This window comes from Condylura cristata, unplaced genomic scaffold (assembly GCF_000260355.1).
Source record: "Condylura cristata isolate star-nosed mole 26May11 unplaced genomic scaffold, ConCri1.0 scaffold00010, whole genome shotgun sequence".
NCBI classification, from domain to species: Eukaryota; Metazoa; Chordata; class Mammalia; order Eulipotyphla; family Talpidae; genus Condylura; species Condylura cristata.
In genome coordinates, this window is record NW_004567111.1 from 31,380,527 (window position 1) to 31,406,690 (window position 26,164).

At 35.9% G+C, this 26,164-nt stretch overlaps 1 protein-coding gene across 4 annotated transcripts in view; it reads right to left on the minus strand.

The window, feature by feature from the left end:
- PCDH17 (protocadherin 17) overlaps positions 1–25,193 on the minus strand; it is a 90,815-nt gene extending 65,622 nt beyond the window's left edge. For 3 of the 4 annotated variants that reach the window (XM_012723289.1, XM_004680113.2, XM_012723291.1), the window contains exon 1: positions 21,261–25,193. In XM_012723289.1, coding sequence (XP_012578743.1) covers positions 21,261–23,834 — 2,574 coding nt within the window. In that variant the 5' untranslated portion in view covers positions 23,835–25,193. The remainder of the gene's footprint in view (positions 1–21,260) is intronic. The other variant, XM_012723290.1, reaches the window with a different exon arrangement.
- Positions 25,194–26,164: the final 971 nt, after the last annotated feature.

Consider the following 26,164-nt stretch of genomic DNA (forward strand, 5'->3'; position numbering starts at 1 on the left):
TTCAATGTGCTGTTTGAGAAAAGGAATTGTTAAATACCGAATGAAATCTATCTTTGCCTTTGAAGTCATCAGTAAGAAAGCAACTTACGTATTTCAGTCAACTTAGCATCGGATGCATAGTCACGTGAGTGTAAATCATATCATTATAGCTTCTGTTATCCTTAGGTCACTGTTTCCCTAATACAGAATACACTAAGAAGTGGAATTCTGAGAATTTCTTGAAATCAGGGACACAAGTTTGATTACATATATTGATGCCACTGGGCTGAAAACAAAACAAGTTGAACTTTTCCCTTAATTCAAAGGCACTGCTTTTCACATTGATAACAAGCATTCTCTTTGCAGCAGTCTGAACACCAGGGAGTGTTAAGAGGTGAATAATTCACTTTAAGCCTTTTCATACCGACATTGCTTCTGATAGCTCTGCCTTCAACAGAATATATGGTGTGGTTCTTTCTACATAGCTGAAGTAGGCAACAGCATTTTAAGCCACCACTTATAAAGTTATCTGACAGCACCTATGGCTTTGGAATTTTTAAAGTGCATGAAGTATGGCAATAACTATATTTATCAGCGATTTTCAAAATAATACATTTTATACAAGTAGAATGTGGTAGACATTTGTGTTTTGTTACTAAAGGCATAATAAAAACAGGAGAAATCCTTACCACATTTAGCAAAGGCTAGCATTATTTTAAATTAAAAATAGGAGGATTAGAACAACCATATGCCATGAGCAAGAATTTCAAATCTGCTGCTCAATTAGAATGACTTGGATGACTTTTTGAAGTGATCTGACTGTATATTAAGACTTCTTGAAAATGTTAACTATCAATGGCATTCATAATTTTAATAATATGTGTCAGTTTTTAATTATGTAATTCGTAAATCTTGAAGAAAATCAGCTTTGACAAGAAGAAAATTGAGATAATCCAAAGGTAAGATGAAGTTATTTATATCTATGAAAGTACACAAGAGAGAATGGTATGCATTCTCTTATGTATATTTGCTAAAGATTAGAGTCAAGAGGCCACTGAGATGCTACTTAATGCTCAATGACCCCCTCAATGGCAATGGCATATGGAGCATGATGCTATGAAATGGAGTCTTAGGAAAACAAGTTCAAACTTAATTCAGACTTGCTAACTTCAAAATCCCCCTAATAATCCATTCTCTTCCCAAGGACAGCCTCTCCATCTATCTGACTTATAAAATATCCAGGCTTCAGTCTTTTTTCCATGGCAGTAATGACTAAGGAAGCGGGAAGGGTTGAATGTTTATGATATTTTTCTTTTCTTTTTTCCCACATGTGTATATGTTCCACTTATCCTCCACCAAACCACCATTTGCCTACCTCTGCTGTCCCTTCCTCCTTCCCTCTGCAGGATCTGCAGTTAGACATGCTTTCCTGTTTTTTGATCTCGACAGTATCTGTGAGACTCTCTTTGCTTTCCTCCTGTCATTTTTTTTTTTTAACCATTTATGTCCATTGAGAATACTATAAAAAAATTTCCACTAGCAGGAAAAAACTGAATTATCTGAAGCTCAATCTCCAAAACGAAGAAGTCAAAACTATGTCTGTACTCAGTGAAAATTACGTACAAGTCCGAACTTCTAAACCTCTACATGCTAAGGAAAAGATGGAGAGAAAAGGGAGAGAGAATTTTTTTTGTTATTTTACTTATTAGCTCTCTAACTGCTGAGTGTCTGACAAGACATATTTCCTTAAAATTTTATTAATTTTAAGGAACTTGGCTACAAAAACATTTTTTTTTACAAATTGAATTATTTAGACTCAATCCATTCCTTTGGTCTAACTCATTTTAGCTAATGTTGACATACTCTAAAACCGTACTACGCTAAGTCTTAACATACGTAGTGCTAGGAGATTTGGAGTATGCTGTCTTGTATTAGGAAATAAAATAGAGCATTGTTGATATTTAGTATTAATTCTTCTCAATTGCTCTAAGAGAAACACTAGTGCTACTGTCACAATTCTTTAACAAAAACTGCAGCTAACTGACTTTCATAGAGTGGCCAATTATATACCCAAATCATCGCAGAACAATAAAACTTTCCAGATAAAGCCGGAACAGTCAGTTACTGTAATGCCTCTCTGAGAAACAGAGGAAAAATAATGACCCATTCAGTATTTTCACAAATTAATTTGAAAAATTAACGTAACTTTCCTTGAAACACTTTTTCAATTATTATCTATTGAGACAACACGACTACAAGTGCCCCTTGTAATAAGACAGGCTTTCAGAGTTGGCACTTTTACCTTTCTAGACTTTCATGTTAAATTATTTTAATGTGCTGACATTTTATATAACTTTAATAACTAGATTTTTTTCTTGATTAATAGTATACAAAGGTAATAATAGTCATTTATTATCAAATATTCTAATACATGCAACAGTTTTAACTACATGATTACTTACCATCATTATAGTCACCTAAATTGTCAAAATAGACACTTCTGAACACTTACCTTTTCAGTGTAAAAAACATTTAAGATAATATATTTACTCAATCATGATATTAAATCTCCAAACAAGCAAGTAATTAATTTAAATAGTAAACCAAATTGTATGTGTGCTATCCATGGCATCAGTTTATAATTTTTTCAATGTACTGAAATTTAAAATTAATGAAAGCTATATTTCTTAGTAAGTAAATTTTGCAGGTTTTGCATCTCAAAATATTAAATTAATAGTTGAAAGATAATGTCAATTATTATTACTTGAGTACTAGGTTAATTTTGCAAATGAAAAAATATCCAGCAAGAAATTTGTCTGATTTTCCATTAAACTTTAACATCATCACATGCATAGATAGATGTATTCCATTTTCTAATAGGGAAAAAACAATAGAAGGAATTTATGACAAAATAGAAACATACAATTCTTTCTAATTCTTTCTTTCCAGAAGTCTTCTTGAGAGGCTTAGAGAATTTTTAACTCTATCACAATTCAGTCAATCAACTAGTTAACCGATATATTTGATAACAAAAATTACATGCTCGGGGGAAGTTTGGATATCCCCAACATTTTTCTTTGGTTTAAAATATGCTAAATGCTTTTTTAAATGCTGTATAAAAATTTAACTTTCAAAAACCTTTACTCATTGAATGTGAGTTTCTCATTTGAAAACAACAAAAAAAGAAATTTCAGAATACAATTATGGAAATTTAGTAGCTAATATACAAAGAATTTGAAAAATTATTTCAGAAATGGCTATAACAAAAGAAAAGTCATTCTTAAATTTAAGGAAAAAGTTATTAATCAAATATTTGATTACTGGAATATTTATCATTTTATTAATACAAGAGTAAGCATTGCATTTAAAGGATTAAATAGTCTATTTTAGGTTGACATTCATAGCTCAAATTAAAATAAAGCTGTTTCTTTACTAATAGTAACCTATTTAAAGCAAATATTAAACCAAAATGAAATAATCTCTACTCTTCATCCCAAACACTTCTTTGCCTCAGGACTCTAATCCAAGAATTTCTCTTCCCTACTGAAAGGGGCAATCTTACCTAGACAATCACTTTATGAGACCTGCATTCTTCCGAATTTAGTTTTAAAATAGCAATCATTTTTATTTTGTTTGAAACTGTCTGTAATCTACATTTTGCAGGTTTTTTTGCTTTGTTTCGTTTAACAAACACAGAGTTGGAAAAAATAATGATATATTATTAAACTGTTGCTTAATGCCTTAAAACCCCAGTCAGTAACCCCTGACCCACTATTTATTTTATTGCCACTATTTGTTTTATTAGAATAGATGCTGTTTCATTTCTATTGTCTATAGTTGTTTTTATGTTTCATTTACAGGTTTGGGTAGTTGTGACATAAACCATATGACCCACAAATACTAAAAAAATGTACTATTAGGCCCTCAGTTGAAAAAGTTGCAGATCCTGGCTTAAAATGACCAAGTAAGTGCCAGTTCTTAAACATATACTAACTTTCATTATATTCACTCCCGTAAGTAAATATGGGGGCATTTTCATATATGCATTATGTATTATTGGGCCTTAGTTACTTATTAATCTTGATGGTTATACTTTTTAGAATACAGACTTTCCTCACAAGATATACATTTGGAAGATGTTGAAAACTTGGTATTTTTTAAAGTGGATTCCAGTGTTAGGTGATTCGTATCCTGTTTATTTTCAATTCCAAACTACTTAAAACTGTAGAGACAATACCATCATGGGAACACCTGAAAACAAAATGCATTTAAACCCATGAAGTTTACTGAAGTGTATTTACATGTTCCCCTGGAGTGTAATCAGAATAAGAGTAAGTAAGCTATCCTTTCCAGAGAAAAGAACTCTTTATTTCTTGGTCCTTTGTCTCCTGTATTGAATATATTTCACAGGGTGGTTTTCTCATTGTAATTCAATAATAATTATTTCTATATTCTGGCTAGAAAAACCAAGACTTACAGAAGTCCTGAAAGATGAGGAGGAATTTTGAGTATGGGTAAGTACACCAACAAGTTACTGTTCACTCAAGATTTTTGCATTGCTTTTCAAATAAAAAACCTGCAAGTATCATATGATTAATATTGCTATTATGTATATTACATTCTGCTTTCTATCTTATCCTATTTAACACTGTCTGAATTTTTAGAGATTCATTATTTTCATTCCAATAAAGCTTGTTAATCAATGCACCCTACAGAATTCTAATATGAAGTTACACCACTTTGAATAACTTTACTCCTATAACTATTCAACTATAAATTTGATAAAACACACACAAAAAGCATTGCATCTACTGGACAATTTGGGTTAGATTAAAGCATTCAAAGTCAGATTTGTTGGGATACCTCACCCGACCTCGGTTGTTCTGAGGCTGTATACATATTAATAACAGCCATAATAGCAGAAGAAAAACCAAAATTTAATGACATGTGTATGATAAGAAGCTTTAGTACTCTATAGAAACTTCACTAGAAAGACATTAAGGGCCCTCTCTGGTGGCACAAGGGGTTAAGGTGCAGCGCTCTGAAGCTAGCCACAGCCACAGCCACTTCACGGAGAGTTGGATTCATGAGTTCTATCCCAGACCAGTGAGGTAACCCACATGGCGCAGCAGACCTCTCCTGTCTCCTCTGCTGCTCCTCTCAGCAGTGTACTTCTTCAGCCTGCCTGTTCTGCTCCCCACTCTGTCTCTAGTGAATCCTCTCACCACCCCTGTACCTCTAGCCTGTCCCCCAGTTCTGTATGCATAAATAAATGTCTTAAAAAAAAATCAAATATGATATCCCAACTGGTATAAGAGCAAAACCACTAAACTCAGAGTCAATATGACATTAGTTCTCTCTAACCAGTTAGTTTTGGTTAATAACAAACTAATGATATATGTTAATATTTATTCAGCATTTAGTACTGAATATATTATTTATATGCATTTTCATCTTTCATATTTATTTTTTAGCAGGAAATACATTGTACATAATTAAGAAAAGTTTACAACACCCTTTGAACTGAAAATCTGTGTTTTTGTTTTTTTTGACATCAGATACCACAGTCAAAGAACTTCAGTATAAAGAATCTGTCATTTAGAGAATAAATTATTTTATAATTGATAAATATATGTAATAAATGAACCAGAATTTCACTATTGTTAAAATAAATATAAAACTATGCCATTAATATTCAGCAATGTCTTGATATATTTATAAAAATTGAAAGGAGTAAAACAGCTTTAATATATTTGATATATATCACTTTTGTAAAATAATCTAGCTATGTGCTTTATACACAAGCACACAAAGAGGTCAGAAGATATCCAGGGCTCACCATCTTTTATTCACAATCCATGCAACTAGACATATTTTGTAATTCTAACTCTTTCATATTTTATTTTTTTTAAAGATTTATTTATTTATTCATACAGAACTGAGATACAAGCCAGAAATGCAGAGGGTGAGAGGATTCACCAGAGACAGAGTGGGGAGCAGAACAGGAAGGTCAACGAAGTACACTGCTGAGGGGAGCAGCGGGCAGGTCAGGAGAGGTCTGCCACACCATGTGGTCACCTCTGGGACAGGCGAGGATCGAACTCTTGCTGAAGTGGCTTTAGCTTCTTAGTGCTGTGCTTTAACCCGCTGCACCACCAGGGAGGGCCAACTCTTTCATATTTTATAATGATATTTTATTGTGTATCTCATGTATATATTACCTATTCCAGCAGGGACTCATGAACAATGTCGCAAAATTAAACTTACTAATCTTCCCTCAATAAAAAAGTGTTAAATAACACAACATGGGGTAAATAAAGATTTAAAAACTGTCTTAAATTAGTTTAGGTCCAAATCTTTTGTATTTCTAATTAAATAAAGTATTGTGTATATTTGATCAACAAAAGGTTAGAAATAGTTACCTCTGAGTACTAAATTTTAAAAGCAATTACTTTTTAAATGCAACTTTCTCCATATTTTCATTTCGTAAGTACGGATGAATTCTATTACATACACGAGAAGGTATATTTTAAGTGGAGTTGTTGCAGTTGGTAAGAATTCTAATAATTAGGTACTTTAAAAAAGTAAAGAAATTCAAAGGTATACTAGGAAAAAGACTGAAGTTGTTTTAATGCAAAAGTCTTCATTTTGCATATCAGGGTTTTATAATAGTTGTTGTTTTTCCTGCCTTTTCTTCTTGGGAAGCTATTGACTTGCTAAAAATCAAACAGGAAAAGAGTAACTGGCCCTGCGGTCAAACTTAGCCAAACATCCCTGGAGGCTGACAACACATCCCTAGTTCAATGATAGAGCTGCAGAAATCCAAAGGCACCAGATAGCAGTGCCTGAATCTCAGTTACACAGGGTTAGAGCCACAGTCTCAGTGGAGTAGTTTCATCTTTGCAATAACTCTCATGGAACAAAAAAAGCAAATGTCTAAACAATTCTCATATACTTATATTGTTGTTACCTTTGAAAATACCTTTTTATAGAATAGTTAATTTTCTGTTATTGTTTTTTTAAATGTTGCCTTCTTATTGATGTCCTAGACTCTAGAAAATACAAAATAAATAATCCTCCTTAAGAAAATTGAAAAGGTGGAAGTATTTACTGATAGCTTGCTTTATCCTTCTGTCTTTACAATATAGGGAACCAGGTTGTCACACTAAATTTGAAAAATAAGTTTTTCCTCTTTCTGAAGGAACATGAATTTATTCAAGCAGAATCAGGTAGCTTATAAAAGGTATCCACTTAATTTAAAGAAGACAAGTATAAAACCCCTTCCTTAGTCTAATTTGATTTAAGGATCCTGACGCCTTTTTTCTGAAGAGGAGAAAAACATCACAAATATGAAATTGTGCACCAAGTATATGATAGAACATAAATAGCTCAAACTGAAAGCATAACAATAAGCTCTCTATCTATGCTTGTACAGCCAATAAATAAGCATAATGAAAATCATGACACATTATTACATTACTCTGCATTGCCGCTATTCATTAAAAAAAGTGCATTTAAAATAATTTCAAATGTCAAATGACACTAAACGTGGCAATGAGATGATGCTGAAAGGAATATTTATATAGGGCAGATTCATGGTATTATTTGGCTGACATCAAGGTTATGAGAGAGTACAAGATTCTGAGCAGAAAATGCTTCACACCACAGTGGTTGTGGCATAGTATCCAAAATGTTTACGAACAGATCATTTACTTATGCTATGGCTGTGCAACATTACAAAATCAATTTGAAAAAATTTAAAACTGTAAAAAAAAGCTTCCCTGTCAAGTTATCCTTAGGTGGATTCTATATATTTTCAGTTTTTTTAAATATGGATTTAATAAACTAGATTATATTGTGAGAATCGGCTTGTAAATATAGAAAATATAAATCCTATTAATGGCCATACAATACCAAAGCATTCAGGCTCATACTTAGCAAGTTTTCAAGTATTTGGAAACACTGTGAAATGGGAGTATACAATTAAACTTTATATATCTGATTTGTCGCTGTATACATATTTTAGAAATTTAATGTCATAGACTGAAGAAATACATGTGTACTCATGATAATTTTCCAAATTACCTGAACTTTAGTGAGCAGAGTACTACACAAATGCTGAGAAGAAATCATGATCAACTTATATTTTTGTTAAGTATGTAATTTCTATCACCCTTCAGTGTGAAGATGTAAGAAATATTTAAGGAAGGCTCCTTGGTATCTTGGTAAAGAGTTTCAGGAGATGCCAAAGTTTTTGAAATTCAGGATAACCACCTGAAACACAATATACTGATTTTTCTTTCTTATTCACGGTATGTAATTTTAGTGTAATTGGAAGTGGTAAGTATAAATGTAGTATAATATGGACTCAGAGAATAATTAATGAAAAGCATGAGTTCATGCATAAAATAACACTAAAAAGTTCAACAGTCCCTTTAGTTAATCGAACCTTAATGAAGTTGAACATCAGTTGCTTTAACCGGATCAGGTACTGTACTGACTCCTTGTCAAATATACAACAGCCCATTAAGCCTGATTTTATTTTTTTCAAATTTTGTTCACAAAGGTAATTGGGTTAAAAATGTGTTGAATATATGGCTCTTATCAAATTAACTTCAAATATGCAGTTGAAAACAGACTTTGAAATGGTGGTCCAAAATGGCAGCTAAAGGTCAATGAATCAAATTTCCAATTATATTTCCTGGGAACAGATGGGAGCAATGAAACCTAATGATTGAATTTTAAATGCTCTCATGCACCTTTTATCTGTTTCCCAACATGTTGATTCTACCTTAATGCTCTAACAAGATAATAGGTTTATTACAATTAACCAACTGAAATGATATATCCACTTTCCAATTATTTATATTATATGACCTGGGGACATGGAATCACAGTTCTTTTCCTTTCTCCCACCCCTAGCACTTTTCCACTAGCATCTCACACTTCCATCAAATAATACCCATTAAATAACAGATATATTCTTAGAGATCTGATATCTCTAGTTAAGTGATAAGTATGAGTAATCTCAAATTCACTGAGTTTCCAAGGGAAATTTCTAATAGAAATAATTTTAAAGAATGTGTTGACGGGGCCCTCCCTGGTGGTGCAGTGGATTAAAGCACAACACTAAGAAGCTAAAGCCACTTTAGCATGAGTTCAATCCCCATATGCCCCAGAGGTGATCCACATGGTGGGGCAGACCTCTCTTGACCCGCCTACTACTTCCTCAGCAGTGTACTTCGTCAAGTCTGCCTGTTCTGCTCCCCAAGCAGTTTCTGGTGAATCCTCTCACTGCCCCCGCACCTCTGGCCTGTACCCCAGTTCTGTATGTATAAATAAATAAATATTTAAAAATATATATAACGTGCTAAGTTTCAATATATATTTGCTTTTCTTATGTTGTAAACGGATACATTAATCAATTATTTGACCTTGATAGGTATGAACATATACAGAACATTTAACCCAGGCTGAAAAAAAATTAAAATTTTGTTTTCCAAAAGTGACAGATGGAGGATTTATCTAATTGTATCTCAACAGAACACACTGTTGCCTGAAGGACAAAAAGAGAGTCATGTGGAAATGCTGATTTTATTGCTTTATATAAAAGAAAATCAACATTTTACCTCTTTGAATATATACTCAGGCCTAAATTAAAGGAAATTCAAGAAATGTTCTACTTTAATAATTACAAATTTCTTGTCTCAAAAAAAAATTTCTTGTCTCTCAAATGCATTTTCACAATGTCAGACACAATAATAATTAATCCAACCCATCTCAAATCCAGACTTAGCCTGGTATCCTATCTGGACAGAATAGTAGATAACTTACTGTCTTCTTTTCCAAAATGCTAAATAGTCTAGGTGGAATTTACAGGTGAACTTTAGATAATTGTGGATATAAGTATCCCCGTTGAGAACTAGCTATTTCTAGCAATCTTCTATAACATTTAACACTGAGTTTAAGCTTTCAAACACTATTTTTTTTATTTATGAGTATTAATTGGAATGAGCCCTAAATTTTATATTTATTTTTCTATGTTTCTTTTATTTTTTTCATATTATATCCCAGTTCTTTGTCAAATGGGAACAATTAGTTTTTTAATATGGTTAAGAAACTCATTGTTTGAAGTCTCCATTCTATCAAACCTCCTTGTTGGTTGATACAGATTTTGTAGTTAGAATTTGAAATTCAGATAAATAGCAATTAAGTCCTTTAATAGCTTAAAAGTAGTAAATTATTTCAATTAATAGCTTTCAAATTATTTCATTATCTACTAATTAAATTAATGGATATGGCTTGAATAACTCTGCAGACTATGGATAAATTTTAAATAACAATATTAGAATGGGCAACATAATGTTTACACAAATGTTTAGTTTATGTTTCCTCAATATGGGTATGATAATTTCATATCACCTAAACAAGATAGATTCCAAAATTTTGAGAGGAATTTTTAAGTGGTAATTATTTACAGACATTTTGTAACTACCACAATGATTTTCTTTTCCCATTATCAGATGACAAATGTTTGGCAACAAGGTGATTAAATCATAAAATAAATGCATTCCCATAATTACTATTTGTCTTAGCTATAATTTCATTAAACTTAAAGAAAATAAATATTTATCTTGTATAAATGTCTCCTAAAGCATAAGGATCTTCAAATTAAGTAAAATATAGAAAAAAATCAACTTAGTTTCTTAATTTACTACAGCTTGGTGATTATAAAACTGCAATAAATATATATCTGAAATGTAAGTTTCAACACGTTATAGTGTATACTATGGAAAAGGGCAAACTAATGAACAACTATACTCTTGCCAACATTATTTTCTCTTGATATAGCATACATATCTGTATGTGTGCCTGTATATTTACATATATTGGCAAATTATGTGCATACTTGAGGTTCACAATTATAAACATTGATCAACTGATTTTTTCCCATGAGCTTATAATATTGTCAATGGAATTATCATTGTAGTAAGGCAATGCGTATAAATAAAAATTATCAAAATATGCCACCTTCTAATAAACTATTAAGCAGAGGATCATTATTTCAGCATGTTTATATAAATAGAATTTTAGTCTTTGACTTTAATAATTTTCATTTTAAGGCCAAGCTGCATTTCACAACTGATCAGTGATCCTAAGAAATTATTAATAATTCATATTTTTAAAGTGTTCACTGTGTGCTGGAAACCATGTTGGGTTCTCTGAACTGTGGTGACAAGCAAGTATATAATCCCTGTCCCCAATATTCTGCTAGAATTGTGACAAATTAGCTATATGAATTAAGAGTTAAAACACAGGTTCAACAAGGTTTTGTTTTGTTTGTTTTTTAATTAATAGAGTTTACATACCACAACCAAAAGAAGGAATGAATGGAAATTTGTAGGGTGTTAAATTGTTCCTTTGTCATCTAGTCTCTATTTTACTATGATTCTATAAAATTACTAATGTGTTCAGTGACTTTATAATCACATGTAGAATAAAAACACTTCCACTGACTTCTGATGATTAGATATTGTTCTGCAGTTAAACAGACACTTTCCTTTTTACTTGCTGGCCTAAATCCTATTTTATCAACACTGTTAGGTGGTCTAAACCATTTAGTTTAAACTTAGCCAGGCAACAGAAAAGTATGATAGAAAAATATTATCAACTCCTTTGCTGAGACATTACATGTCAACTCTTTGCCTAAGGCAAAATTTAATGGCTGATGCATGAATTTTCTAGAGATTTACTCTGAAAACACTGACATAACATTTAACCAGAGCAAACAGAACCATTCTAATAAGAAGGCAACACCAAACCTAAACATGCACCAGGAACAGAAAGATCCTGGCAGGAATTAATCTGCCATTTTCACACATCTGCCCAAGGGAGGTATTGTAATTGCAAAAATTTACTCTAAGACTGCTGAGACTCATAGTAATTATGTTTCTTCTTTTTTTTTAAATAGAAATAGCCACAGGTGGTAACAAATTGGGTTTTGAGATGGGGAACTGGGCAAGCATTCTAACCCAAATTACTGTGTAATTGTCTTGATTATAAAAAGTCTTATAAAGTCTACTGCTCAAAATTAGAAGGAATAAAAGGTATCTTTAAATGTATTTCTTGTCTCTTAGCCTCTTTGCACTTATGGGTGTTGTTTCATGTGTTGTCATTAGCACGCCTGACATTAGGACCACACTATAGAATAGATTTTTGCCAACAACCCTTACAAATTGCTGTGAGTGGGATTTGTTTAATAGGATAGTTCTTATTTCTGCCTTATTCTCATCAAGGGATAAATAACAGCTTACTCAGAAGGTCAGGATCTGGAAATTTAGCTAATAATTACCATCCATGTATGTGCCAACACTAATAGTGCCAGGTTACTGACTTTTTTTTACAATCTATGTTTTGTATTAAAATATGAGCAATTATTCCCATATATATGTGCATATACAAACACATACACACATATACATAGTGTTAACTACCTTGTACCTTTCTCTACGTTTCTGTTCATGCACTTGCAACAATGTATTTTCATTGTTTTCTAAAATTACAAATTATTTCATGCATATCATACCAAGTAGAGATCAATGCATAACACCAGAAATTTTTTCATAATCAGGAATTTCTAATTGAATCAACCAAGATAAATAACATATCAGGCACTGCTTTACAATGAAAATAATTAATTGATGTAGCATAAGAAAAGGCAAACTTAAAATATAAAAGTGAAGCAATCAAATATCTTGCCTTGAAACAGCATGAAAGCAAATGTGTGCAATTTTGAATTCTATTGTAATGACAATGATACCAAAAGATAGATGGTTGATTTCTCCTTTATTTTGCATACTATAACTTTTTTTTATTCACATTTTTCATATAATAAGTAGGCTGAGATAATCAATTTTAAAACTGTTGATGACAAATGGAAAGTAAGAATTGTATGCCTCAGGTTGATAGCATGATAGACTTCACCAATATTTAGCTATTTTTGCTTTTTTTTTTTTTTTGCTGAGGAATGGAAATGAAAGCAAACTATTTTAAGGTTGTTTAGAATTTTTTATGATTAATATTTATGGAAAGATATATCACTAAGCAAGTATCAAGTTTGAGCTGGAAAATATCCTCTTTTGAAGTTAATTTCTTTTCTCCCAAGTTTCTAAATGATAATAATTTTTCTTAGCAAATTTTGCTCAAATATGAAGCATAATGTTTTCCAAACGTTCTAATTTCATAAGTTATTTCATCTAGTGCAATGGGCACCTCAGTTAGAAGTACAGTAGGCTACTTTTCACTGTAGTTATATCATCTTTCTGGTGAGCACAGGTGAATTTGCTTTTGTAAGAATCAGTCCTGCTTATGCAATTGCTCTGGTGTTGTGAAAGAATAGAAAAACCTATCAATATCTAGTTATAAAATAATCTTCTTATATTCTGCTAAAATATAAAAAACAAAATGAACCACTACTAGCAATAGTATTTCTATTGAGGCCTGTGAACATAATAGAATACACAATAGAATACGGATGAACACAATAGTTTTAAATTCCAAAAATATGTTAATTTTAGTACTGCATATAAATAAATTTTTATCAAATAAATTGATAGCCTCAAACCAGATAATTAAAGCAAGAAAGAAATTTTGACTCTTCTAAACATTCCTTCATAAATATTTGTTCAGTCTCCATTTCCTAAAAGCTATTGGAATTTAAGAAATAGGTGTATATTTCAATTTGAGCTTTAATAGAATTGGACAGCATGAAACTTCTAGGCAAAAAAAAAAAAAAAAGAATCCAGTCATTACTTTACTTAGAAATGATTTTAAGGATTCAGATTGAAATACTGCAAATAAGCAAACCAATTGATGGCTTATGGTTAAATTACATTTTTAAAATTACCCCCTAAAAAAGCTGAAGAAAATATGTATCTGAATTACCATAGTTTTTGAAAATTAACTATTTTATCACACTATAAATCAAATCTGCTATCAAAAATAGTATATTAGAACCTCTCTGAATATAAAAGCATTATTTTTTAATGTAAGTTATGTGCATAATACTTTAAAGCTCTTGCTTTCAAATTCCACAAAGGCTGCTTTAGCGGAGAAAGAGAGAAAACAAGAAATCATCTTTTACATTGTCCTTTTAATATGGTTTTAATTAAAAATAAATCAGAAACATTACAAGTTTTAAAAATACTTCAGACAGGATGCTTTCCAGAGCTAAAAAAGTTTAGAAGATAATATTTATCTTTATCTTGCCCATTTTCCACCCAACAAAATTATTGAACAGAAAGAAAGAAAATAACAAGAGTCTTTAAATATTTAAAATGTCTGCAATAAAATGCATTTGTAATGCAAGTAAATTATTTTAATATATTCTATTTCTCTAATCAGACCAAAGTCATTTTATGTAGATTAGTTACATCTAAAGTCTCATTTATCCAACCTGTATTTATCCTTTGATCACAAAGCTTGTTAACTTAAATGATCTTTTATTGTTATGATTCATTTTGCCATAATTATGCTGTTTAACTGCCTTATTTTTTGAATAAATATATGCAAACGCGCCAATCATATTCTGCACAGTTCTGCTAGATGCTCAATGAACTGTAAGAGCCATTTCACTACATTAAACTGCCTGGAAGAGATCCAGGGCAAGGCCTACAAATACCAGTAATCAGATTGTCACTAAGGACTAGAACAGACAAGTAGGAGTGTGTCACATGTACATCAATAAGTTCTCTCACACACTATCTGAAACCAATTTTACAGTCTATCACTGGAAGAACTTGGTGTATACAAGAGAAAGATGCCACCCACACTGTGACACTTCTGTATCTGCATTTTATTATGTAGTCTCTTCCAACAACCTTTACCTTCAAAATAGTGAGCTTATCCCTCTGCAGTAGCAGGAAGCAGGAGTATGTTTCTGCTTAGTCACAGCAGGGAATGTTGATGTCAATAAGGACTCCTTTATTATAGATAATTTATTTTAGGAGACCAAAGGATAGCAATCTATCACTGTCAAAGCTAGTGGTGAAAGCTATGACTAACTGTAAAATACTGTGTGCCATTGGAGGAAATGCTTGTCAATGTCTCCTTTACTAAAAAAGGTTGACAATACATTAGTGTAGGTCTGATGAACTTTAAAAGAGTTTTGTGGGTGGGTGGCAGAAGTCATACTATCTTCAAATTGATAGGTAAAATGAACTTTACACTTATCTAAAACAAATATACAGTTGTAGGTTGAAGGAATTCAATACCAAAAAAAAAAAAAATCTTCCCTAATGGCTTTACTAAAATATGACTTTAAGATAATGCCCTGTGGGATTTATTAAACAGAAGTATCACTAAAGGGAATACATTCTGGAGCAATGACTAATATCATAATTAGTGGGTGCATTTGTAAGAATTTACCCACTATTGAGTATATTGCAAGACTTCTCAACTTTAGGGAGTTAAGTTTCACTTCCTAACTGGCATGGGCCCAGCTTTAGTGGCTTCATCTTCCTCCTAGTATTTCATCATAAGGCTCATAGTATATTCTCATAATGCCTAAAGCCAGCCCATTATCCTCCCCAAAGATTCAGAGGTTTTCCCCTTCTAATCTACATAAGCTTCAGTGTTGTCCACAGAAAGGCTGCTGTTCCTTAACTCCTTCATTGTTCTATAATTACTGTTCTAAGGAAAATCAAAATGTGAGATGCTTTATGCCAAGAAAAAGAAACACGTTTTAATGTGTGTTCAAGAAATATAAAGCCCATTCTTAAGAAGAGAAATGTCTTTGAAGTTAAGCAGTATAAATATGGGCCAAATGCAGAAAGAAAAGGAAAAAAATATCGGATGGTTTCACTCATAGCAAGAGCATAACGGACCAGGCAAGAAAACAATAATAATAATAATGAACAGCTATATACCAGAGACATTTTATGGAGGTGGAGAATGGGTAAGGAAATTCCCTGGTCAATGGAGATGGCACATGGGCTGTTTGGTGATGGGAAGCCCATGGAGATTACAACTGAGATAAAGAATGCACAAAATGATATAAAAATAAACTATTATATTATTTTTAAAAAATGGGCTAAAAGTCCTATATTCAATTTGTGCTTAAATGAATATTTACATGCATTATACTGAAAATATAAATATATATATATACACATACATGTAAACACATGTTGTAATTTTGCCAAGCAGTTTTATTGTTCACATTTCATAAATATAGGCAGAGCCAACCTTCACTGCAATCAAAACATGTAAACCTTTATTATTCTTAAAAAAACAAATTATTTTTGTTTACACCTATTATCTATATAGATAAATTTCTATTGCATTTTATTACATAAGCAGCACTAACAGTGAAAAATTTAAAATCTGACAATAATAGTGAGACATTATAAAGTATAAATATGTTTTTAAATAGTATTAAATATTTATCTGGAGATTTTTCATCTTCTCCTCTTAAAATATGTATATTTCTGAACTTTTAATAGCAATGATAGTTGTGATTATTTTAGGAATAATTAATTTACTTTAACTTCATATAAAAACCTGTAACTATGCACTATAAAAAATGAAAAACATATTACACTATCAACTTTACAGAGAAAAATTTCTAGAAAATGTTTTCATTTTTATTTTGAGAGTGTGACTAAGCAATATAGTCACAATTACTAGACAATGCTTTAGAAAAGGTAAATTTTTTTTCTTGAAAATACATTCCAGCAGTTCTGACAGTTTTTTAGAACATACTTTTTATGATCTGATTTTTTTCACAATCACGCATAGCCATAAATAGCATGAAGAAGCTAAGAAAAAATTTCAATATCCTACTCCAAGCAGACTTACATGATATTTATTGAAACATTAGAACTTCAGTAAATTAGAGTTCACTCATAGAACTCAAGTAAATTTAAAGCACTCACAGAAATAAAGTTGAAAACTATCCCACTCCTACATTTAAAAAATCTGATGAATTTATTTATATGAGTATAGTAAAATGTTTCCAGCTAATGTTTTAGAAATTTTATAAAAAATTAAAAGCTAATGGATAAAGAAGTTATTGCCTTTTGAGTAGTTATTTTTACCACTAATAAAGATAAGATTCTCTGGTTCCTAGTTGACAAGGTTAAAAAAATTTAAATAGGAAAATGCACGTATTTACATTGGAGCTGAGGTTTTTATGGCTACACAAAAAACAAAGAATAAGATAAAGTATACAAAGTATGATAATAATTTGAATTTTAAACTCTTCTTCAAAGAAATTTAAACACCTAAGTGGCTGATTACTTTTAAATTAAGGCTGTGTATTTTATCTGTACTACTATTCATAGACAGTAACCTAGAGAAAGCGAATATGTACTCATATTAATTTTAATTAGGAATTAATTATTCTATGTGTTAAAATATCTTAAAAATAGACAAGTAGACAAACACTCCTGAAGGAGTATTATAAAAGGCACATTCCCTTCCTACCCAGTCTACCATAAGCCCCTAAAACAGTGATGGAAAAAAAGTTTATGGAAACTAATACAGGCAGCAGTGCCTCATAATAAAATGATTTCAGTAAAATATCTTCAACTTATAAAGAAAGAAAGAAATGTTTCACATGCTTTATGTTTGTTACTGAAATCACTAGTGTACCAGAAAAGTTTTCAAGATCATGACTGTAGAAACTCATCTGTAGTCAAGAAGCTTTTGCATTAGAGAAATGAGAATAAAGCCAGACAACAAATAATGTTGGTAGTAAAGATATACTCTTTCTTTCACCTTTTTATTATAAAATACTGGATTTATTGTCTGTGCTAAAGTACTATAGCCCTATATGCCTCAATATAATTTCTATATGCTTAAATGACAGTATTACCATATGTTTACCTTTTTTTTTAATTGAAAAGACTATGCTTAGATATCAAAAGAATTTCCTTTCCTAGAATAGTCTAAAGTCAACCCTAAAGTAAATCTTTTGAAATTGAACTGTAAAACACTATTATGAATGCATTATTCAAAAGAAACCTATTTTTGTAGATTTTATTCTGCTGGCTCAATATATTTTCTTCCATAAGAACATTAAAATGACTTGTAGCAGTGCTACAAAAAAAAAAAAAAAAAAAAAAAAAAAACCTGGAAACACAGATGTTCAAACAAAACTGTAAATTCTCCCACCAGTGAGAAGTCCCCAGTCTCCTCCCTTCTTCTCAGTGAGGGCTTCGTTGAAAACACCTGTTGAGAAGTTACCCTGAAACTTAACAAATAATTCTTATAAGCCAAGATTAGCAGTTGTTTCGGACAAGTAGCAATGATCTGCACTTGATTTTTAGATTCTCCTATTAACATAGGAAATAATTTACATGTAAATTAGTTCTATGAAAGATGTTTTAGTACATTTTTATCAATTTGCCTCACCTATCACAAAAACTGTGTTCCTATTTTTCAAAATCAGTTTGATAGCTTTAATATGGATAAAATATTTCATTTTAACAATGTTGAACTATGGTATGATTAGTAAAATACCTTAATCGTTAGTCTACTGTTTAATCATTTATAGGCTGACTTTACTTTGAGACACTTGACTATAACCTGCAATAAAATGTCTTCTCACAAGCCAGTTATTATATCAGCTTACATGACTATTCTGCATTCACATGCAATGAAACATATACTCTTGTCTACAAACTTACAGATTTGTAGCTTCAAATCTTTAGACCTGTGACTCATACAATATGCATTCATACTGAATGAATTATGAATATGCATTCATAATTTGAATTATAATAAATCCTTAAGTTCAAAATCTCACACCAGACTTTACCAGGATATCTTAAAATTACTATGAAATTCTTTTTTTTCCATAAATAAAAAAAAAGTGCACCTTCTAAACAGTACCCAAAATGCTGGAAAGTAAAGACAAATGGGACCTACTAGTTGTTAGCCCACAGGCATTCTGTGGATTAAAATTCTTCCTGGAAAAACACACATGAGACTAATAGTGAGCTGTTTTAAATACACACACTAATAAATGCACTTGAAACAACATTATGGGACACCTGAACATTTTAATGTGAGCATGTCACTCTAAGACAAAATATATGCAGCACTAACTTAAAAAAGAAAAAGAAAAGGTCACTGCATTTACTTTATTCTTGTTCTCCATAATAGGTAATAAGAAAAATTTGACACATTTAACAGGAAATTAGCATGCTTGGAATTTACAAAATAAAAACATTTTATATTGAGATATTTCCATGGCAGGAGCAATATAGGGAATAGCTGCTTTGGAAAAAAAAATCAAGAATTGGAAACTAAAGCTTTTAAGACTTCACTGGCATGGGTTATGATTCTAGAAGAAAGGGAATGGCAATGCAGTTTGTCTTTCTTTTTTTTTTTTTTTTTCTGTTGAAATTTTCTCTCTCCCAATGAAAGGAGTCACCCTCATCCTCATCCATCTACCCCTCAAACAATGACCAGCTTTATGAAGACATGTTGTAAATAGAATATATTCACTCCTGCCCATCAAAACCTTCTGAATACTTCCACCAAATGTTATTCCTTACTAATCTAGAAAATCAGGCTTGCTGAAAATGTTTAAGGCACCAACTTCATTTTGAATGGATTTCAAGAATAATTCAACTGAAAACATTAGAAGTGAAGATTTAGCACCTCTGCAATGTCTTTGAAATTATCAGTGTTAAACATTTTAAAAGTATTAACGTATATCCCTCTGAATAAATTATCATAAACATAATTTTTATACTGTCACAAACTTTTAAAGATATAATTTTTTAAGAGATGACTTTCTTGTTCAGTTTATAAAGACCTCAAAAAATTGTGACTGTTGATATACAAAGAACACTGTAAAAAAGTGGGATTTAATAGTACATTTGATATTTTAGTACTCAATAATCTCAAATACCAATCTTTTCTAAGGATATTAGATTACAAGTAAATATGGCTTCTTTAATTTTGGCATTTATAGTGTATCACTTAGAAAGGATAAGATTATGAAATCTTAATACTGGATTTTAATAATAAAAGCATTGCTGAGTCAGTGTCATTAAAAACTATTCAGTTTTCAAAGCATAAAATTATGCAGGTATTTTTCATTTGCCTCAAACTATACTTCCTCCAAAAATGTCAATTTTAGTTAAACTTAATTTTGAATTTTAAGTACTACTCATCCAGAATAATTTGTAGCAAGACTTATAATAAGACTTATTATTTCTACAACACAACTCAATGGTGAATAAAATAAACTAAGCAGTGACTTGACAATACAGTCTGTTGTTAAACTTTAGGTCCGTGATGGGTCATTCGTTTAAAATTTTAAATCAACAACTTTGAATTACACTCTCTGCTATAGATCATATAACACTTATGTATACTGAAAATATACAGTATACAAATCTAAAGAAGCCTGGAATTCTTTTTGGCACATCAGATACCTTTAGTACTATGTTGTCTACTGTTTCAATGGCACAAAATAAGTTTTCCACCGCCCTGATGTACTCTGCTCAGTGATTCCAAGAAACAGATAAGGAAAACCACAGGACAAATTAAATATGAACTGTTCATAGTTACCAGTCATTCTCCAGAGCCTACAATTATTCAAACTTTTGAAAGAGCTAGAAATGGGAGCATAATTCACACTTCCACAGTTCAGTTACACTAATACATTATGCTGCAGTTTCAAATGAAGAATAAATGGAATTCCTGTCCTTGAAAACACATTTTAAATATAAAATTGAGTTGTTGAGGGATGAAGTTCAAATTGATCCAGACTCTGGAATTCTGACTGGTTTCTATGATGTACTTCAGTGAGTTGCCTTCTTAATACTTAGGTATACATTTTTTTCATTTTTGGTATCAGACTTTTCAATGGAATTAAAAACTTTTAAAGTGAGATAACTAAAACTTTTTTTTTCTACTGAGGGAGTTTTTGTGTGTGTGTGTGTTGGATAGAAATGTAGACCAACAAATAAAAATAAAATATAAAATAAATACTAAACAGTGCAAACATTTTAAATCTATAAAAATAAACTTTAAAACTGCAACAAAAGACAATTTACATCTTGCAGGTATTGGACTATTTACATGGGAGGACTTTTGTATAGAATCTGTTGTACACAGAGTGGCAAAAGTGCAAACCATTTCCATTTAGTAACTTTTCCCCTCTCATTGCCTCTGGTGTGGTGATTTGTCCTGTTCCCAAGGTTTCAGGACAGGTCCAAACCCAGCAACATCGTCAAGTACCAGTTATGCTAAAAGTCTCCTACCTGGATTATGGACATCCGAGTGGCAGGGGTCTCGCTCGCATTAGTCCCTTGTCCAGTGAAGCTGGTGTGGCAGCCCGCGTGCCCCTGAGGGACAGTCAGGTTGTTGGAGGCAGGTTTGAGATACATCACCTCTGACCGGGGCGAGCTGAGGGGCAGGCGGGTCTGGTAGTCAAAGTACATGGGGGAAGTGGCCAGGGAAGGACTGCTCACCACGTTCATGACGTTCATGGCGTTCCTCTCCTCCACTTCGCTCTGCACCAGCATGATATCATTTTTATTGATCTTCTTCTTCTTGCCCTTGCCTCCACCCAGCTGCGGGTGGCTGTATTCGGCGATTCGGCAGTTGTAAGTGCGGATTTCCTTGTTCTCACGCTTGCACTTGACCGCGATGGTGATCATGGCCGCTAGGAGGATAATGGAGATAGTACTAAGAGTCACGATGAGCGGCAACGACATGTCCCAGTGGTGCTGCTCCCCGTTCACCCGGGGAACTCCCTCAGGCAAGGAACCGCTCACCGAGCGGATGATGAGTTTGGCCACTGCGGACAGGGTGGGCTTTCCGTGGTCAGTCACCTTTACTACCAGCTCCACCACTGGCGTCACGTCCTCCCAGAAAGGGTGCAGTGTGCGGATTTCGCCGCTGGACGGATCGATTTCAAACAGGTGGTCGTCGTTACCGTCTACGATTTCGTAGGTGAGGCGCCCACTCTCGCCGAAGTCGCTGTCAAGGGCTCGCACTGTGCTCACTAGATAGCCTAAGCCAGCGTTGCGCGGCACCTGCAGCTCAGCCGTGTCGTTCTGCAGCGTGGGCAGCACTATCACCGGCGCGTTGTCATTCACGTCTAGCACTGTCACCCTCACAGTAGCGTTGCTCTCCAAGTGAGCGGGCGCACCCGAGTCCTTGGCAAGTACTTTGAACTCAAAAGCCTTGGTCTGCTCATAGTTAAAGGAGCGCAGCGCGTATATGGCCCCATTGGTGGGGTTCACGGACACGTAGGTGTAAATGGACACGTCGCCAATGTGCGAAGGCAGGATGGAGTAGGACACGGTGCCGTTTTGGCCCAGGTCGGGATCTTGCGCGAGCACGGAGCCCAGGTACTCTCCTGGAATGTTGTTCTCGTGCACCTGAAGCACATACAGTCCTTTAGTGAAACGAGGGGGATTGTCATTCTCGTCCAGAATCTTGACCGCGAAAGACTTGGTGGAGTTGAGTGGAGGCGAGCCTCCATCCCGCGCCACTATTGTCACGTTGTACTCGTCCTGTGTCTCTCGGTCCAGCGGGCGGTCAGTCACCACAGTGTAGAAGTTGTCGTAATTTTCCTCAAGCTTGAAGGGCACAGACCCTCCGGACCCGCTCAGGCCGCCGCCGCCGCCCGTCCCTCCTCCGCCCAAGACTCGGCACTGCAGCTGTCCGTTCTTGCCCGAATCGCGGTCAGTGACCCGCACCAGGGCGATGACGGTGCCAGGCGGGGCGGCCTCGCTCAGCGCCCCCTGGCGCACGGAGACGAAACCGATAGACGGCGCGTTGTCGTTGCGGTCGATGAGCTTGACAGTGACCTTGCAGTGGGCAGGAATGGGGTTGGGCCCCAAGTCTCTGGCCTGCACATCGATCTCCAGCATCCCGTTCTCCTCATAGTCCAGGTTGCCTTTGACACGGATCAGGCCGGTCTTGGGGTCGATGGAGAAGAGCTCCCGCACGCGGTCTGGCACATAGCTGCTAAATGAATAGAGCACCTCACCGTTAGGACCCTCGTCGGCGTCTGTGGCGTTCAGATCAATGACCACGGTGCCCAGAGGGGCGTTCTCAGGCAATTCCACTAGGTAGGATGGAGCCTCGAAGACTGGGCTGTTGTCATTAGAGTCGATCACCTTCACGTTAATCTGCACGGTGGCTGAGCGCGGCGGCTCGCCGCCATCCAGGGCAGTCAGTACCAACGTGTGGTGGTTCTGCTGCTCGCGGTCCAGAGCCTTCTGGATGACCAGCTCTGGGAATTTGGTGCCGTCGCCGCGGGACTTGACGTCCAGCGCGAAGAGGCCGTGATCGTCGCGCGTGAGCAGATAGGTGCGGAGCCCGTTCTCGCCCGCGTCCGGGTCATGTGCGCTGGTGAGGGGGAAGCGGGTGCCAGGGGCGGCATTCTCGGAGATGTCCATTTCGATCTGGTCCGAGGGGAACGAGGGCGCATTGTCGTTGATGTCCTGGATCTCCACCTTGATCATGCAGATCTCCTTGTCGTTGGCGAATACCTCGAGGGACAGCTGGCACTTGGCGTTGTGGCGGCACAGAGACTCGCGGTCGATGCGCTGCTTGGTATAGAGGAGCCCGCTGTCGGCGTCCACGTCCAGCAGGTGAGGCGCGGAGTTCTCCAGCACCCGGTAGCTACCCGACTTGCTACGCCCGCCGCCGCCGCCGCCGCCTCGCTCTGCGGGCGGAAGCCCTGGCTGCAGTCGAGCATCTTTGCCGATGTTGCCGATCACCGTGCCGGCCCCTTGCTCCTCTGGCACCGAGTAGTTGAGGTTTTTAAGCGTCAGGGCAGGGGCCCATAGGAGGAAACAACAACAGATGGAAAGGTACATCCCAGACCGGTGGGGTGGGGGCAGGAGCAGCCGGACCGGAGAGGCGAGTCGGTGGGCGCGCGCCAGCTTGGGGTCCCTGCGCTGCGTGCGCGAGGCGCGAGCCACAAGTCTATGGGTCCTTCTTTCCCGGGGCTCCCCGGCTGCGGCACTCGCGGTCTTTCGTTATTCCGCTCAAGTTCCCCGAACCTGTTGATCTACAGCATCCGCACTGGGCGAGAAGCAGCGGTGCAGGGAAGCTGCAGGGCCACCGAAAGAGGCGGCGACTCCCTGCGGCTGGGGGCGAGCCCCGGGCTTTGTCTCTCCTGCCCGGACTTCGGGCGACTCAAACTTGAGCGATGAGGCCGGCGAAGAGAAGGAAATCGCGTCCGGGAGGAATGATAATGAGCTCAAGAATCCGTAGGTTTTCCCAGCTCCCGCTAGGGCGCTGCAAATCCCGCCCTTAGTCTCTGGAACACTCTTCACATCTAGTGGGGGAGGGAGTGGGGAGGTGTGTCTCCAGGCTGATCTGAAAGTAAAATCCTTACTTATTTTTCGTCTCAAATTGATGGGGATGAGGAGCAATGAAGAGAGAGTCAGAGGTATTTTGAAGCTTCCCCGGAGCTCTGTGCAATGTCTGCTTGCTTCGCGGGCTAGTCTGTTTTCAGGCAGTGCTTTGCTGCATTTAGAGATTTAATCTTGCATTGCCGGCTGAGGCAGCGGCGGCGGCGGACTGCATCTCCCAGCCAAGCGTATTTTTTTTTCCCTCTCTCTCTCCTTTCCGAGCAGCCAAAGGGAGGGGAGGAAATGCAGCGCAAAGAACTAGTGTCCCGATTTGTAGTTTCCTCCCTCCACCAAGCTCCTCCCTCTCTTCCTCGGAAAAGGCTCTCCCCCAAGTCAGGAAAACCACAGCCAGATCAGCGTTTGCTGTGTGAGTCTATTGGGAGTGGAAAATATACAGCTATATCTCCGCCTCTGTTCGTAGAATACACACTCTGTGATTTCCCTAAACCAAGCCAGAAGCTGCCGCTACCATCCCATCCTCTGCCCGCAAGCAAGGACTTCTCTCCATGCAGTTTAATTCCAGTTTGCTTTTCTTCCCAGGCGAAAGGAAATCAACAGGCAACTCATGGTTGGATGTGCAGATTTGAAGGGGGGAGGGGGAGGCGGAATAAAAAGGAAGGGGGAGCCACCCTCCCAGTTCTAGCACACACACACTCCCTGTCTCTCGCTAGAAGGGAAACAGTCTCTGCATTCACAGGGCTGGGCTGTCAAGTGCCTCTCTTTTCTTTCTATTCAGCATCTCCTTCCAATGGCCCTGCCTCTCAGTCCTCTTCATCTAAAAAGGAAAACCTTGGCTAGGAATAAAAGTGGTGAATATTTGAAGCGAATAAAGTGCGTTTTTTTTTTCTCTTAAAAAATTTAATAGTAGAAGGAGTGGGCTGGCTGGTTGAAAGAAACACATCAAGGTTTGGCGTGATGCATTCTGCAGTCTGGCTCGTACTCAGTCTCTCTGGGCGACTCGGGGAGGGCAGGGTGTGAAGAGCTGCGGCCAAAACGATCCTGCCAGGGGTGCCCACCCCGGGGAGATACCTCTGGGGGGGGGGATATTAGGCACAGGTCTGTCTATACATATTTTGGGATCTCGTCGCGCCTCGACATACGGGAATGACACATCCAGAAATGCAGGTGTTCTGATCTGCTGGATGAGTCAGAAGCGGCGGAACGAATCGTATTCACTCTCGCCTCTTGGTCCTCCCTTCACAGACATTAGTTGCAGCTTCTTCCTAACGCTTTCTCTGACTCACTCAACAGAAAGAAAAGCCAGATTCATGTTTTGGAGATAAAGAAAAAGCGAGAGAAAGGGAGGGAGGGGAGGAGGAAGGTGAAGCTGAATCCAGCAGCACTTTTACTCTACCTCTTTCTGCCGGAGTCCGAGGCTCTGGAAAACAAGGCTTCTGTTTTGCTAGGTGTATTTATTTATTATTATTATTAGTTTAAAAACCCTTTCCTCTTGATTAGACGTGAGAGACCCCAAAATCTTTCAGAGTCTTGGGGGGAGAAATCAGGATTCCAGTGAATGTTCATAGCTTAGCCCCATACCATAGTTCAAGATTTCCCCCTCAATGTTCTCTATTCACAAAGTCCAGCACCGGTGTGCATAGTTAATCGTGCAGTCCGTTGTGGAGGGGTTTTTTTTTTTTTTTCCTCCTTTTCTGTCACGGGTGGTCTCTTTCAATCTGGTGCCTGTCAGGATCAGCTCACAGCCTGCGAAAGACTTGCGGATTTCAAAGCAAATAAATCCATCTCCGCAAGCAAAGCATCAGTGGAAATGAAAGCTGAAAATTCAATTC